This window comes from Oncorhynchus nerka, linkage group LG18, assembly GCF_034236695.1.
Source record: "Oncorhynchus nerka isolate Pitt River linkage group LG18, Oner_Uvic_2.0, whole genome shotgun sequence".
Taxonomy (NCBI): Eukaryota; Metazoa; Chordata; class Actinopteri; order Salmoniformes; family Salmonidae; genus Oncorhynchus; species Oncorhynchus nerka.
In genome coordinates this window covers 80,647,955-80,663,636 of record NC_088413.1, presented here as the reverse complement: position 1 = coordinate 80,663,636, position 15,682 = coordinate 80,647,955, and the positions used below count along the sequence as shown (strand labels likewise).

At 51.7% G+C, this 15,682-nt stretch overlaps 1 protein-coding gene across 1 annotated transcript in view; it reads right to left on the bottom strand.

Annotated features, from left to right (window-relative positions):
- Window positions 1–1,867: 1,867 nt before the first annotated feature.
- LOC135561931 (sodium/calcium exchanger 3-like) overlaps window positions 1,868–15,682 on the bottom strand; it is a 213,239-nt gene continuing 199,424 nt past the window's right edge. The window contains exons 6-8 of the mRNA XM_065004397.1: window positions 8,098–8,183; window positions 7,075–7,261; window positions 1,868–2,886 (exon numbers count right to left, since the gene is read on the bottom strand). Of these exons, the coding sequence (XP_064860469.1) occupies window positions 2,510–2,886; window positions 7,075–7,261; window positions 8,098–8,183 (650 nt within the window). The 3' untranslated portion in view covers window positions 1,868–2,509. The remainder of the gene's footprint in view (window positions 2,887–7,074; window positions 7,262–8,097; window positions 8,184–15,682) is intronic.

Here is a 15,682-nt window from a genome sequence, read left to right as displayed (position 1 = left end):
ATGTAGTGAGCTTTAAGTATCACATGAATGGAAGGAAAAGCTTGTCAATGAGACACGAGGCCATCTCATCTCAACCCTCTCAGACCATGCATGTAGTGAGCTTTAAGTATCACATGAATGGAAGGAAAAGCTTGTCAATGAGACACGAGGCCATCTCATCTCAACCCTCTCAGACCATGCATGTAGTGAGCTTTAAGTATCACATGAATGGAAGGAAAAGCTTGTCAATGAGACACAGGCCATCTCATCTCAACCCTCTCAGACCATGCATGTAGTGAGCTTTAAGTATCACATGAATGGAAGGAAACATCTTTCAATGAGACATGAGGCCATCTCATCTCAACCCTCTCAGACCATGCATGTAGTGAGCTTTATTTATCACATGAATGGAAGGAAAAGCTTGTCAATGAGACACGAGGCCATCTCATCTCAACCCTCTCAGACCATGCATGTAGTGAGCTTTAAGTATCACATGAATGGAAGGAAAAGCTTGTCAATGAGACACGAGGCCATCTCATCTCAACCCTCTCAGACCATGCATGTAGTGAGCTTTAAGTATCACATGAATGGAAGGAAAAGCTTGTCAATGAGACACGAGGCCATCTCATCTCAACCCTCTCAGACCATGCATGTAGTGAGCTACAGAGGATGACACGTGTCTTACGGTTCAATATTGGCATTTTGTAGCATATTTTTTTTTTTACAGAAGAAGTCTCAATAAATAGATGTATATTAGCAAAGTGCATCATGGGAAGACCAGTAGAAAAATACCTGTAAATTATCAATCTGTTACAGTTCTCTGCAGAAACACAATTTTTCAGGGGATTTTGGAAAACTTTGTAAGAGCAAGATATTATTCTTATTAATAACAAATAATATAACATGTTTTAGGGAGATAGATCTTTTAGAAAACATGAAGAAGACATTGGGACGCATCTAAAATGGAACCCTATTCCCTGTATAGTGGACCAGAACCGTATCGGCCCTGGTCCAAAGTAGTGCACTATATAGTGCAGAGCCAGAACCGTATCGGCCCTGGTCTAAAGTAGTGCACTATATAGTGAATAGGGTGCCATTTGCGAGACAGGCATCCTTTTCCCAGTATATGACCCCCCCCCCCCCCCCATACCAAGCCACAGTAGTCCCTATAGGAGCTGAGGTCCCTGTAGGAGCTGAAGTCCCTGTAGGAGCTGAAGTCCCTGTAGGAGCTGAAGTCCCTGTAGGAGCTGAAGTCCCTGTAGGACTGAAGTCCCTGTAGGAGCTGAAGTCCCTGTAGGAGCTGAAGTCCCTGTAGGAGCTGAAGTCCCTGTAGGAGCTGAAGTCCCTGTAGGAGCTGTATGTGACCACATGGAAATATACAGACAGATGTACTGAAGTAATGTTCAGGGCACTCTGATAATGTTATCCTTCAATGTCTTCCTCATCTTCTTCCACTCCTCTTCCTCCTCCTCCTCCTGTCTTTAGTTTGATAGTTGATCTGTCTGTACTTGTTCTCTGTTGTTCCTCCACCTCCTCCACCTCCTCCTCCTCCTCCTCCTCCACCTCCTCCACCTCCTCCTCCACCTCCTCCTCCTCCTCCTCCTCCTCCTCCTCCACAGGCGCTTCCTGTTTTAGTTTCTTGCCTCTGACAACTCTGCTGTTTCTTGCCTCTTGTTCGTTCCTTAATAAGAAACTAAGCAAATAAAATACTACTAAATACTAATAAATCAATTGTCACTCATCATCAACAATATATGTTCCATTAGTTATATAACATGTTTTGTTCTCCATAAAGATCTAAAAAATAGTATCTTTGATTTCCTCTTTTTTTTTGTAAAAAAAAAAAAAATGTTTTGGTTTTATCCCCCAAAATACTTAGTTTAGAAAAGGTTGTTCTCATCAAGGTGTTGAGAACAATATAGACTTCTTCTGATAGCTCAGATCTCATCAGCTTATTGTCTCTTCTAGTGGAATACAGACCAGATGAGACAGCCTCTGGTGTTCTTACCCCGGTATAGAGGTACCCCAACCCCAGCTGTAAGCACACCCATGTGGGTAGCAGACCGGCTCTCCCTGCCTTAACAGACATCTCCTTCAGAGGAGATGGACTGATTATGTCTGGGGGTCCTTAGAGTGGGGTTGAGGGAAGGTGGAGGGTCGGAGGAGGGTCGGAGGAGAGGGGGGCCACCACCAACTCCCTTTACCTCATACTGTTCTCCTCCTCTCATCCCTTCATACCAACAAAATATAATTCCATCATTACATCATTCCACACTGAGAATCCTACTTTTACTCTCCATTAAGTTATACTTTGAACCTCCTGTAAGGAGGCTCTGGAAGTGTCTCAGAAGTGTTCTAGAAGTGTCCCAGAAGAATTCTAGAAATGTCCCAGAAGGATTCTAGAAGTGTCTCAGGAGTGTTCTAGAAGTGTCCCAGAAGAATTCTAGAAGTGTCCCAGAAGTATTCTAGAAGTGTCCCAGAATAATTCTAGAAGTGTCTCAGAAGAATTCTAGAAGTGTTCCAGGAGGTTCTAGAAGCCCTCTATATGACAGTAGGCCTCCATGCTGGAGAAGAGGATGTAGAGGAACCAGAGACTGAAGAAGAAGGCTGAGGTGGCCAGTCTGTGGCCGCGCGGCCCGCCCAGCTCCCCCCCGATGTGGGCCCGGCGGCGGTACAGCAGCACGGAGACCCCCAGGAAGGCGAAGATGGTGTAGAGGGTGACGGAGAAGGCCAGCGAGCCGGCCTCCACCACAAACTGCTTGCCCTGCATGTGCCAGTAGATGGCGGCTATCGACCACGCCACCCCGATGCCCAGGAACACGTTGACCGCGTTGCTGCCTGTCACGTTACCGATGGAGGCGTCTGCATATGTGTCCTGCACCGCCGCTACCTTACTGGCAAATGTGTCTGGAGAGAGAGAGAGAGAGGGAGAGAGAGAGAGAGAGAGAGAGAGAGAGAGAGAGGGAGAGAGGGAGGGAGAGCGAGAAAGAGAGGAGAGGAGAGGAGAGGAGAGGAGAGGAGAGGAGAGGAGAGGAGAGGAGAGAGAGGAGAGAGAGAGGGAGAGAGGGAAGAGAGGGAGAGAGAGGGAGGGAGAGAGAGAGGGGGAGAGATAGAGAGAGAGAGAGAGAGAGAGGGAGAGAGAGAGGAGAGGAGAGAGAGAGAGAGAGAGAGGGAGAGAGAGAGAGAGAGAGAGGGGAGAGAGAGAGAGAGAGAGAGAGAGAGAGAGAGAGAGAGAGAAATGGGGAGGGAGAGAGGGGGGGAGAGAGACAAAGAGAGTAAAAGGGAGAGCGAGGGGAGGGAGAGAGGGAGAAAGAGAGACATAAACAAAGAGAGTAAAATGGAGAGAGAGAGGGAGGGAGAGAGAGAGAGAGAGAGAGAGAGAGAGAGAGAGAGAGAGGGAAAGAGGGAGAGAGAGAGGGAGAGAGAGAGGGAAAGAGGGAGGGAGAGAGAGACATAAAGAAAGAAAGTAAAAGGGAGAGAGAGAAAGGGAGTAAGAGAGACATAAACAAAGAGATTAAATGGAGGGAGAGAGAGAGAGAAAGGTACAAAATCAAATCAAATTGTATTGGTCACATACACATGGTTAGCAGATGTTATTGTGAGTGTAGTGAAATGCTTCTAGATCCGACAGTGTAGCAGTATCTAACAGGTAATAATCTACACAATCTTCTCTATTTAAAGGAATGGGATGAGAATATATAAGTATAAAATATATGGATGAGCAGTGACAGAGCGGCTACGATGCAATAGATAGTAAAGAATAGATAGTGAAGGATACAGTATACAGTATATACATATGAGATGAGTAATGTGAGATATGTAAACATTATTAAAGTGACTAGTGTTCCATTTATTAAAGTGGCCAATGATTTCAAGTCTGTAGGTAGGCAGCCGCCTCACTGTGCTAGTGATGGCTGTTTAACAATCTGATGGCCTTGAGATAGAAGCTGTTTTTCAGTCTCCCTGTCCCATCTTTGATGCACCTGTACTGACCTCGCCTTCTGGATGATAGCGGGGTGAACAGGCAGTGGCTCGGGTGGTTGTTGTCCTTGATAGTCTTTTTTGCCTTCCTGTGACATCGGGTGTTGTAGGTGTCCTGGAGGGCAGGTAGTTTGCCCCTCGGTGATGCGTTGTGCAGACCGCACCACCCTCTGGAGAGCCCTGCGGTTGTGGTCGGTTCAGTTGCTGTACCAGGCGGTAAGGGTTTTCGGAGACAAGCCAAATTTTTTCAGGTTGAAAAGGCGCTGTTGCGTGGACCATTTCAGTTTGTTGTGATATGTACACCGAACTTTACACCTTCTCCACCGAACTTTACACCTTCTCCACCGAACTTTACACCTTCTCCACTGAACTTTACACCTTCTCCACTGCTGTCCCTTCGATGTGGATTGGGGGTGCTCCCTTTGCTGTTCCCTGAAGTCCACGATCATTTCCTTTGTTTTGTTGATGTTGAGTGAAAGGTTGTTTTCCTGCCCTCACCTCCATCCTGTAGGCCGTCTCGTCGTCAAGGCTACCACTGTTGTGTCGTCTGCATGGCCACGCAGTCATGGGTGAACAGGGAGTACAGGAGAGGGCTGAGAACGCACCCTTGTGGGGCCCCGGTGTTGAGGATCAGCGGAGTGGAGATGTTGTTTCCTACCTTCACCACCTGGGGTCGGTCCGCCAGGAAGTCCAGGGCCCAGTTGCACAGGGCGGGGCCAAGACCCAGGGTCTCGAGCTTGATGACGAGTTTGGAGGGTACTATGGTGTTGAATGATGAGCTGTAGTCAATGAACAGCATTCTTACATAGGTATTCCTCTTGTCCAGATGGGATAGGGCAGTGTGCAGTGTGATGGCGATTGCATCGTCTGTGGACCTATTAGGGCGGTAAGCAAATTGGAGTGGGTCTAGGGTGTCAGGTAGGGTGGAGGTGATATGATCCTTGACTAGTCTCTCATGATGACAGAAGTGAGTGCTACGGGGCAATAGTCGTTTAGCTCAGTTACCTTCGCTTTCTTGGGTATAGGAACAATGGTGGCCATCTTGAAGCATGTGGGGACAGCAGACTGGGATAGGGAGAGATTGAATATGTCCATAAACACTCCAGCCAGCTGGTCTGCGCATGCTCCAAGGATGAAGTTAGGGATGCCGTCTGGGCAGGCAGCCTTGCGAGGGTTAACACGTTTAAATGTTTTACTCACGTTGGCCACGGAGAAGGAGAGCCCACAGACTTTGGCAGCGGGCCCTGTCAGTGACACTGTATTGTCCTCAAAGTGAGCAAAGAAGTTGTTTAATTTGTCTGGGAGCAAGACGTCGATGTCCGCGACGGGGCTGGTTTTCGTTTTGTAATCTGTGATTGTCTGTAGACCCTGCCACATACGTCTCGTGTTTGAGCCGTTGAATTGCGACTCCACTTTGTCTCTATACTGATGCTTTGCTTGTTTGATTGCCTTACGGAGGGAATATACTATGTATTCGGTCATGTTTCCAGTTAGCTTGCCATGATTAAATGCGGTGGTACATGCTTACTGCACAGTTTGAAGCGAAGCTGCCATCTCTATTGGAGCGATCTTGCATTATACTAAAATTATGTGTCTTGTGATTAATATTTTACGACTGAATAATTTAAAAATAATTTCAAAGGTAGCAGTTAAAAAACATTGAAAGATGCTTTAATTGTTGTATGACTTTACACCTACACCTTCTACCCTACACCTTCTACACCTTCTACCCTACACCTTCTACCCTACACCTTCTACACCTTCTACCCTACACCTTCTACCCTACACCTTCTACACCTTCAACACCTACACCTTCTACACCTTCTACCCTACACCTTCAACACCTTCTACCCTTCACCTTCTACACCTTCAACACCTACACCTTCTACACCTTCTACCCTACACCTTCTACCCTTCACCTTCTACACCTTCAACACCTACACCTTCTACCCTACACCTTCTACCCTACACCTTCTACACCTTCAACACCTACACCTTCTACACCTTCTACCCTACACCTTCAACACCTACACCTTCTACACCTTCTATCCTACACCTTCTACACCTTCAACACCTACACCTTCTACCCTACACCTTCTACATTTTCAACACCTACACCTTCTACACTTTCTACACCTTCTACCCTACACTTTCTACACCTTCAACACCTTCTACCCTACACCTTCTACATCTTCTACCCCTACGCCTTCTAGCCCTACACCCACACCTTCTACCCCTACACCTTCTACCCCTACACCTTCTACACCCACACCTTCTACCCCTACACCTTCTACCCCTACACCTTCTACACCCACACCTCTACCCCTACACCTTCAACACCCACACCTCTATCCCTACACCTTCTACACCCCCCATACTGCTATCCATTAGTGTACTCACCAGGGACAGACGTACCCAGTGACCCCCCATACTGCTATCCATTAGTGTACTCACCAGGGACAGACGTACCCAGTGCCATGAACACCATACTGCTATCCATTAGTGTACTCACCAGGGACAGACGTACCCAGTGACCCCCCATACTGCTATCCATTAGTGTACTCACCAGGGACAGACGTACCCAGTGACCCCCCCATACTGCTATCCATTAGTGTACTCACCAGGGACAGATGTACCCAGTGACCCCCCATACTGCTATCCATTAGTGTACTCACCAGGGACAGACGTACCCAGTGAACCCCCCCATACTGCTATGCATTAGTGTACTCACCAGGGACAGACGTACCCAGTGACCCCCCCATACTGCTATCCATTAGTGTACTCACCAGGGACAGACGTACCCAGTGACCCCCCATGCAGCTATCCATTAGTGTACTCACCAGGGACCCCCCACTGAACCCCCCATACTGCTATCCATTAGTGTACTCACCAGGGACAGACGTGCCCAGTGACCCCCCCATACTGCTATCCATTAGTGTACTCACCAGGGACAGACGTACCCAGTGCCCCCCCCCCATACTGCTATCCATTAGTGTACTCACCAGGGACAGACGTACCCAGTGACCCCCCCATACTGCTATCCATTAGTGTACTCACCAGGGACAGACGTACCCAGTGGCCCCCCCCCATACTGCTATCCATTAGTGTACTCACCAGGGACAGACGTACCCAGTGCCACGAACACCACGGCAGTAACAGAGTCCTTCAACCCGATGGTGCAGCCAAAGTGAGAGGCCAGATCTCCGATCACTGCAGTCAGCATGCCGATGATGACGATGGAGATGAAGAAGCAGGCCCAGCCGTTCAGGTAGTCCGTGGGAGGAACACAGGCGAACAGCACCTAATATTAATAATAATAATATGAATAATTCCATTAATAATAATATGAATAATAATCATATGAATATTATATTAGTATTACTATTATTATAGTAGTATTCATAATAATATTATTAATAATATGCATAATAATATAATTCATAATAATAGTAATAGTATTAATAATAATATGAATAATAATATGAATAATAATAATAATATGAATAATAATAATAATATGAATAATAATATGAATATGAATAATAATATGAATAATAATATGAATATGAATAATAATATGAATAATAATATGAATAATAATATGAATATGAATAATAATATGAATAATAATAATAATATGAATAATAATATGAATAACAATATTAATATGAATAATAATATGAATAATAATATGAATAATAATATGAATATGAATAATAATATGAATAATAATATGAATAATAATAATATGAATAATAATATGAATAATAATATGAATAATAATATGAATAATAATATTAATATGAATAATAATATGAATATGAATAATAATATGAATAAAAATTTAACACTTTACTATAGGTGTCCTTATGAATGCCTTCATAAAGCCCTTATAACAGCTATATAACACATTGTAACATGTGTCAGTAGCCATCGTTAACAGTTATTAATAGTTATGAGTAATGGCACTAAAGTGTTACTAATAACATTTAGCAGATGTTTTTATCTAAAGGGACTTACAGTCATGTGAGCATTTTACATATGGGAGGTCACGGGAATCGAACCCACGACCCTCGGCGTTGCAAAAAAAAACATGCTCTACCATCTGAGCTACAGAGGACCACCAACTCTACTCACCTTCCAGAAGACGGTGAGGAAGTGCATGACGTAGTCACAACAAGACGGAAGACGCTCTTCACCGGAGTCTTCCTCATCCTCGTCTCCTGGGGACAAGGGGGAAGAGGGGGGGAGGAGAGATGGAGGGAGGGAGGAGCAGAGGAGAGGAGAGATGGAGGGAGGGAGGAGAAGAGGAGAGGAGAGATGGAGGGAGGGAGGAGCAGAGGAGAGGAGAGATGGAGGGAGGGGGAGCAGAGGAGAGGAGAGATGGAGGGAGGAGAGGAGAGATGGAGGGAGGAGCAGAGGAGAGGAGAGATGGCGGGAGGGAGGAGCAGAGGAGAGGAGAGATGGAGGGAGGGAGGAGCAGAGGAGAGGAGAGATGGAGGGAGGAGCAGAGGAGAGGAGAGATGGAGGGAGGAGCAGAGGAGAGATGGAGGGAGGGAGGAGCAGAGGAGAGATGGCGGGAGGGAGGAGCAGAGGAGAGGAGAGATGGAGGGAGGGAGGAGCAGAGGAGAGGAGAGATGGAGGGAGGGAGGAGCAGAGGAGAGATGGCGGGAGGGAGGAGCAGAGGAGAGGAGAGATGGAGGGAGGGAGGAGCAGAGGAGAGGAGAGATGGAGGGAGGGAGGAGCAGAGGAGAGATGGAGGGAGGGAGGAGCAGAGGAGAGGAGAGATGGAGGGAGGAGCAGAGGAGAGGAGAGATGGAGGGAGGAGCAGAGGAGAGATGGAGGGAGGGAGGAGCAGAGGAGAGGAGAGATGGAGGGAGGGAGGAGCAGAGGAGAGGAGAGATGGAGGGAGGGAGGGAGGAGCAGAGGAGAGGAGAGATGGAGGGAGGGAGGAGCAGAGGAGAGATGGAGGGAGGGAGGAGCAGAGGAGAGGAGAGATGGAGGGAGGGAGGAGCAGAGGAGAAGAGAGATGGAGGGAGGAGCAGAGGAGAGGAGAGATGGAGGGAGGGAGGAGCAGAGGAGAGGAGAGATGGAGGGAGGAGCAGAGGAGAGATGGAGGGAGGGAGGAGCAGAGGAGAGGAGAGATGGAGGGAGGGAGGAGCAGAGGAGAGGAGAGATGGAGGGAGGGAGGGAGGAGCAGAGGAGAGGAGAGATGGAGGGAGGGAGGAGCAGAGGAGAGGAGAGATGGAGAGGATGGAGGGAGGGAGGATGGCAGAGGAGAGAGGAGAGATGGAGGGAGGGGAGGAGCAGAGGAGAGGAGATGGAGAGGAGGGAGGAGCAGAGGAGAGGAGAGATGGAGGGAGGGAGGAGCAGAGGAGAGGAGAGATGGAGGGAGGGAGGAGCAGAGGAGAGGAGAGATGGAGGGAGGAGCAGAGGAGAGGAGAGATGGAGGGAGGAGCAGAGGAGAGATGGAGGAGGGAGGAGCAGAGGAGAGGAGAGATGGAGGGAGGGAGGAGCAGAGGAGAGGAGAGATGGAGGGAGGGAGGAGCAGAGGAGAGGAGAGATGGAGGGAGGGGGAGCAGAGGAGAGGAGAGATGGAGGGAGGAGAGGAGAGATGGAGGGAGGAGCAGAGGAGAGGAGAGATGGCGGGAGGGAGGAGCAGAGGAGAGGAGAGATGGAGGGAGGGAGGAGCAGAGGAGAGGAGAGATGGAGGGAGGAGCAGAGGAGAGGAGAGATGGAGGGAGGAGCAGAGGAGAGATGGAGGGAGGGAGGAGCAGAGGAGAGGAGAGATGGAGGGAGGGAGGAGCAGAGGAGAGATGGCGGGAGGGAGGAGCAGAGGAGAGGAGAGATGGAGGGAGGGAGGAGCAGAGGAGAGGAGAGATGGAGGGAGGGAGGAGCAGAGGAGAGATGGCGGGAGGGAGGAGCAGAGGAGAGGAGAGATGGAGGGAGGGAGGAGCAGAGGAGAGGAGAGATGGAGGGAGGGAGGAGCAGAGGAGAGATGGAGGGAGGGAGGAGCAGAGGAGAGGAGAGATGGAGGGAGGAGCAGAGGAGAGGAGAGATGGAGGGAGGAGCAGAGGAGAGATGGAGGGAGGGAGGAGCAGAGTGAGAGGAGAGATGGAGGGAGGGAGGAGCAGAGGAGAGGGAGAGAGATGGAGGGAGGGAGGAGGAGCAGAGGAGAGGAGAGAGATGGAGGGAGGGGAGGAGCAGAGGAGATGGAGGGAGGGAGGAGCAGAGGAGAGATGGAGGGAGGGAGGAGCAGAGGAGAGAGAGAGGGAGGGAGGAGCAGAGGAGAGGAGAGATGGAGGGAGGGAGGAGAGAGAGGAGAGAGAGATGGAGGGAGGAGGGAGAGGAGAGATGGAGGAGGGAGGAGCAGATTCAGGAGAGATGGAGGGAGGGAGAGCAGAGGGAGAGGGAGGAGCAGAGAGGAGGGAGGGGGAGGAGCAGAGGAGAGGAGAGATGGAGGGAGGGAGGGAGGAGCAGGCCATTAGAGGAGAGATGGAGGGAGGGAGGAGAGGAGAGAGGAGAGGAGAGATGGCGGGAGGGAGGAGCAGAGGAGAGGAGAGATGGAGGGAGGGAGGAGCAGAGGAGAGGAGAGATGGAGGGAGGAGCAGAGGAGAGGAGAGATGGAGGGAGGGAGGAGCAGAGGAGAGGAGAGATGGAGGGAGGGAGGAGCAGAGGAGAGGAGAGATGGAGGGAGGAGCAGAGGAGAGGAGAGATGGAGGGAGGAGCAGAGGAGAGATGGAGGGAGGGAGGAGCAGAGGAGAGGAGAGATGGAGGGAGGGAGGAGCAGAGGAGAGGAGAGATGGAGGGAGGGAGGAGCAGAGGAGAGGAGAGATGGAGGGAGGAGCAGAGGAGAGGAGAGATGGAGGGAGGGAGGAGCAGAGGAGAGGAGAGATGGAGGGAGGCAGGAGCAGAGGAGAGGAGAGATGGAGGGAGGAGCAGAGGAGAGGAAGGAAGATAATCATTTTAACTTACATTGTGATACATTGAGTAATATTTCATAAGAGCAGATTATTGTATTTCATAGTGACATCCTGGTTCCCGGCGTGTTTAACCCACTCTAAGAAGACTCACATACCCTCACACTGAACTATTAGGATGGGACAGGAAGAGGAATGACAACACCTGCCACTACTGAACATCTCAATTAAGTGATCTTGTTATATGTAACAAAGCTAAAACCTTGTACAGTCGAACTCTATACATTCACAAGGCCATTAGGGGCCCTCGGCAGGCCGTTAGGGGCCCTCGGCAGGCCATTAGGGGCCCTCAACAGGCCATTAGGGGCCCTCATCAGGCCGTTATGGGCCCTCAACAGGCCATTATGGGCTCTCAGTAGGCCATTAGGGGCCCTCGGCAGGCCATTAGGGGCCCTCGGCAGGCCATAAGGGGCCCTCAGCATGCCATAAGGGGCCCTAAGCAGGCCATTAGGGGCCCTCGGCAGGCCATAAGGGGCCCTCAGCATGCCATAAGGGGCCCTAAGCAGGCCATTAGGGGCCCTCAGCAGGCCATTAGGGGCTCTCAGTAGGCCATTAGGGGCCCTCGGCAGGCCGTTAGGGGCCCTCGGCAGGCCATTAGGGGCCCTAATCAGGCCATTAGGGGCTCTCAGCAGGCCATTAGGGGCTTTCAGTAGGCCATTAGGGGCCCTCGGCAGGGCGTTAGGGGCCCTCAGCAGGCCGTTAAGGGCCCTCATCAGGCCATTAGGGGCCCTCATCAGGCCATTAGGGAACCTCAGTAGGCCGTTAGGGGCCCTCAGCAGGCCGTTAGGGGCCCTCGGCAGGCCATTAGGGGCCCTAATCAGGCCATTAGGGGCTCTCAGCAGGCCATTAGGGGCTTTCAGTAGGCCTTTAGGGCCCTCGGCAGGGCGTTAGGGGCCCAGGGTAGCTGGACAGGGGGCTCAGCAGGGTGAGGGCCTTCCAGTTTACTGAGCAGAGTTAAGGGCCCCTCAGTCAGGCCATTAGGGGCCCTCACATCAGGCCATTAGGGAACCTCAGTGGGCCATTAGGGACCCTCAGCGGGCCATTAGGGGTCCTCAGCGGGCCATTAAGGGTCCTCAGCGGGCCATTAGGGGCACTCATCAGGCCATTAGGGGTCCTCAGCGGGCCATTAAGGGCCCTCAGCGGGCCATTAGGGGTCCTCAGCGGGCCATTAGGGGTCCTCAGAGGGCCATTAGGGGCCCTCAGCGGGCCATTAGGGGGCTTCCTTCTACAGAGGTAGGGACGTGTGTAGCCTGACAGGCATTGTGAGTGACTGTCCCAGCTCCCCCCAGACAAAATGAGGCCTCCATGAGCAGGCAGGGTTGCTGGACAGGGGGCTAGGCAGGAGATTAGACAGGCCTAGGTCTATTTAGGCAGGGTAGCTGGACAGGGGGCTAGGCAGGAGATTAGACAGGCCTAGGTCTATGTAGGCAGGGTAGCTGGACAGGGGCTGGCAGGAGCCTTCCATTAGACAGGCCTTCCAGGTCTACTGTAGCAGGGAGGGCTGGACAGGGGGCTGGCAGGAGATTAGACAGGCCTTGGTCTCAGTTCTGAGCACATGACATTTTTCACTGAGCAGGGCATGAAATGAGGGCCTTCCAGTTTACCAGTGCCACTGAGCAGAGTGAGGGAACTTCCAGTTTACTGAGCAGAGTGAGGGCCTTCCAGTTCACTGAGCAGAGTGAGGGCCTTCCAGTTTACTGAGCAGAGTGAGGGCCTTCTAGTTAACTGAGCAGAGTGAGGCCCTTCCAGTTTACTGAGCAGAGTGAGGGCCTTCCAGTTCACTGAGCAGAGTGAGGGCCTTCCAGTTCACTGAGCAGAGTGAGGGCCTTCCAGTTCACTGAGCAGAGGGCCTGAGGGCCTTCCAGTTCACTGAGCAGAGTGAGGGCCTTCCAGTTTACTGAGCAGAGTGAGGGCCTTCCAGTTCACTGAGCAGAGTGAGGGCCTTCCAGTTCACTGAGCAGAGTGAGGGCCTTCCAGTTCACTGAGCAGAGTGAGGGCCCAGTTCACTTCCAGTTCACTGAGCAGAGTGAGGGCCTTCCAGTTCACTGAGCAGAGTGAGGGCCTTCCAGTTCACTGAGCAGAGTGAGGGCCTTCCAGTTCACTGAGCAGAGTGAGGGCCTTCCAGTTCACTGAGCAGAGTGAGGGCCTTCCAGTTCACTGAGCAGAGTGAGGACCTCCCAGTTTACTGAGCAGAGTGAGGGCCTTCCAGTTCACTGAGCAGAGTGAGGGCCTTCCAGTTCACTGAGCAGAGTGAGGGCCTTCCAGTTCACTGAGCAGAGTGAGGGCCTTCCAGTTCACTGAGCAGAGTGAGGGCCTTCCAGTTTACTGAGCAGAGTGAGGGCCTTCCAGTTCACTGAGCAGAGTGAGGGCCTTCCAGTTCACTGAGCAGAGTGAGGGCCTTCCAGTTCACTGAGCAGAGTGAGGGCCTTCCAGTTCACTGAGCAGAGTGAGGGCCTTCCAGTTCACTGAGCAGAGTGAGGGCCTTCCAGTTCACTGAGCAGAGTGAGGGCCTTCCAGTTCACTGAGCAGAGTGAGGGCCTTCCAGTTCACTGAGCAGAGTGAGGGCCTTCCAGTTCACTGAGCAGAGTGAGGGCCTTCCAGTTCACTGAGCAGAGTGAGGGCCTTCCAGTTCACTGAGCAGAGTGAGGGCCTTCCAGTTCACTGAGCAGAGTGAGGGCCTTCCAGTTTACTGAGCAGAGTGAGGGCCTTCCAGTTCACTGAGCAGAGTGAGGGCCTTCCAGTTCACTGAGCAGAGTGAGGGCCTTCCAGTTTACTGAGCAGAGTGAGGGCCTTCCAGTTTACTGAGCAGAGTGAGGGCCTTCCAGTTCACTGAGCAGAGTGAGGGCCTTCCAGTTCACTGAGCAGAGTGAGGGCCTTCCAGTTTACTGAGCAGAGTGAGGGCCTTCCAGTTTACTGAGCAGAGTGAGGGCCTTCCAGTTCACTGAGCAGAGTGAGGGCCTTCCAGTTCACTGAGCAGAGTGAGGGCCTTCCAGTTCACTGAGCAGAGTGAGGGCCTTCCAGTTTACTGAGCAGAGTGAGGGCCTTCCAGTTTACTGAGCAGAGTGAGGGCCTTCCAGTTCACTGAGCAGAGTGAGGGCCTTCCAGTTCACTGAGCAGAGTGAGGGCCTTCCAGTTCACTGAGCAGAGTGAGGGCCTTCCAGTTCACTGAGCAGAGTGAGGGCCTTCCAGTTCACTGAGCAGAGTGAGGGCCTTCCAGTTCACTGAGCAGAGTGAGGGCCTTCCAGTTCACTGAGCAGAGTGAGGGCCTTCCAGTTCACTGAGCAGAGTGAGGGCCTTCCAGTTTACTGAGCAGAGTGAGGGCCTTCCAGTTCACTGAGCAGAGTGAGGGCCTTCCAGTTCACTGAGCAGAGTGAGGGCCTTCCAGTTTACTGAGCAGAGTGAGGGCCTTCCAGTTTACTGAGCAGAGTGAGGGCCTTCCAGTTCACTGAGCAGAGTGAGGGCCTTCCAGTTTACTGAGCAGAGTGAGGGCCTTCCAGTTTACTGAGCAGCGAGTGAGGGCCTTCCAGTTCACTGAGCAGAGTGAGGGCCTTCCAGTTCACTGAGCAGAGTGAGGGCCTTCCAGTTTACTGAGCAGAGTGAGGGCCTTCCAGTTCACTGAGCAGAGTGAGGGCCTTCCAGTTTACTGAGCAGAGTGAGGGCCTTCCAGTTCACTGAGCAGAGTGAGGGCCTTCCAGTTCACTGAGCAGAGTGAGGGCCTTCCAGTTTACTGAGCAGAGTGAGGGCCTTCCAGTTTACTGAGCAGAGTGAGGGCCTTCCAGTTCACTGAGCAGAGTGAGGGCCTTCCAGTTCACTGAGCAGAGTGAGGGCCTTCCAGTTTACTGAGCAGAGTGAGGGCCTTCCAGTTCACTGAGCAGAGTGAGGGCCTTCCAGTTCACTGAGCAGAGTGAGGGCCTTCCAGTTTACTGAGCAGAGTGAGGGCCTTCCAGTTCCAGTTCCACTGAGCAGAGTGAGGGCCTTCCAGTTCACTGAGCAGAGTGAGGGCCTTCCAGTTCACTGAGCAGAGTGAGGGCCTTCCAGTTTACTGAGCAGAGTGAGGGCCTTCCAGTTTACTGAGCAGAGTGAGGGCCTTCCAGTTTACTGAGCAGAGTGAGGGCCTTCCAGTTTACTGAGCAGAGTGAGGGCCTTCCAGTTCACTGAGCAGAGTGAGGGCCTTCCAGTTTACTGAGCAGAGTGAGGGCCTTCCAGTTTACTGAGCAGAGTGAGGGCCTTCCAGTTTACTGAGCAGAGTGAGGGCCTTCCAGTTTACTGAGCAGAGTGAGGGCCTTCCAGTTCACTGAGCAGAGTGAGGGCCTTCCAGTTCACTGAGCAGAGTGAGGGCCTTCCAGTTTTTACTGAGCAGAGTGAGGGCCTTCCAGTTCACTGAGCAGAGTGAGGGCCTTCCAGTTCACTGAGCAGAGTGAGGGCCTTCCAGTTCACTGAGCAGAGTGAGGGCCTTCCAGTTCACTGAGCAGAGTGAGGGCCTTCCAGTTCACTGAGCAGAGTGAGGGCCTTCCAGTTCACTGAGCAGAGTGAGGGCCTTCCAGTTTCCAGTTTACTGAGCAGAGTGAGGGCCTTCCAGTTCACTGAGCAGAGTGAGGGCCTTCCAGTTCACTGAGCAGAGTGAGGGCCTTCCAGTTCACTGAGCAGAGTGAGGGCCTTCCAGTTCACTGAGCAGAGTGAGGGCCTTCCAGTTTACTGAGCAGAGTGAGGGCCTTCCAGTTCACTGAGCAGAGTGAGGGCCT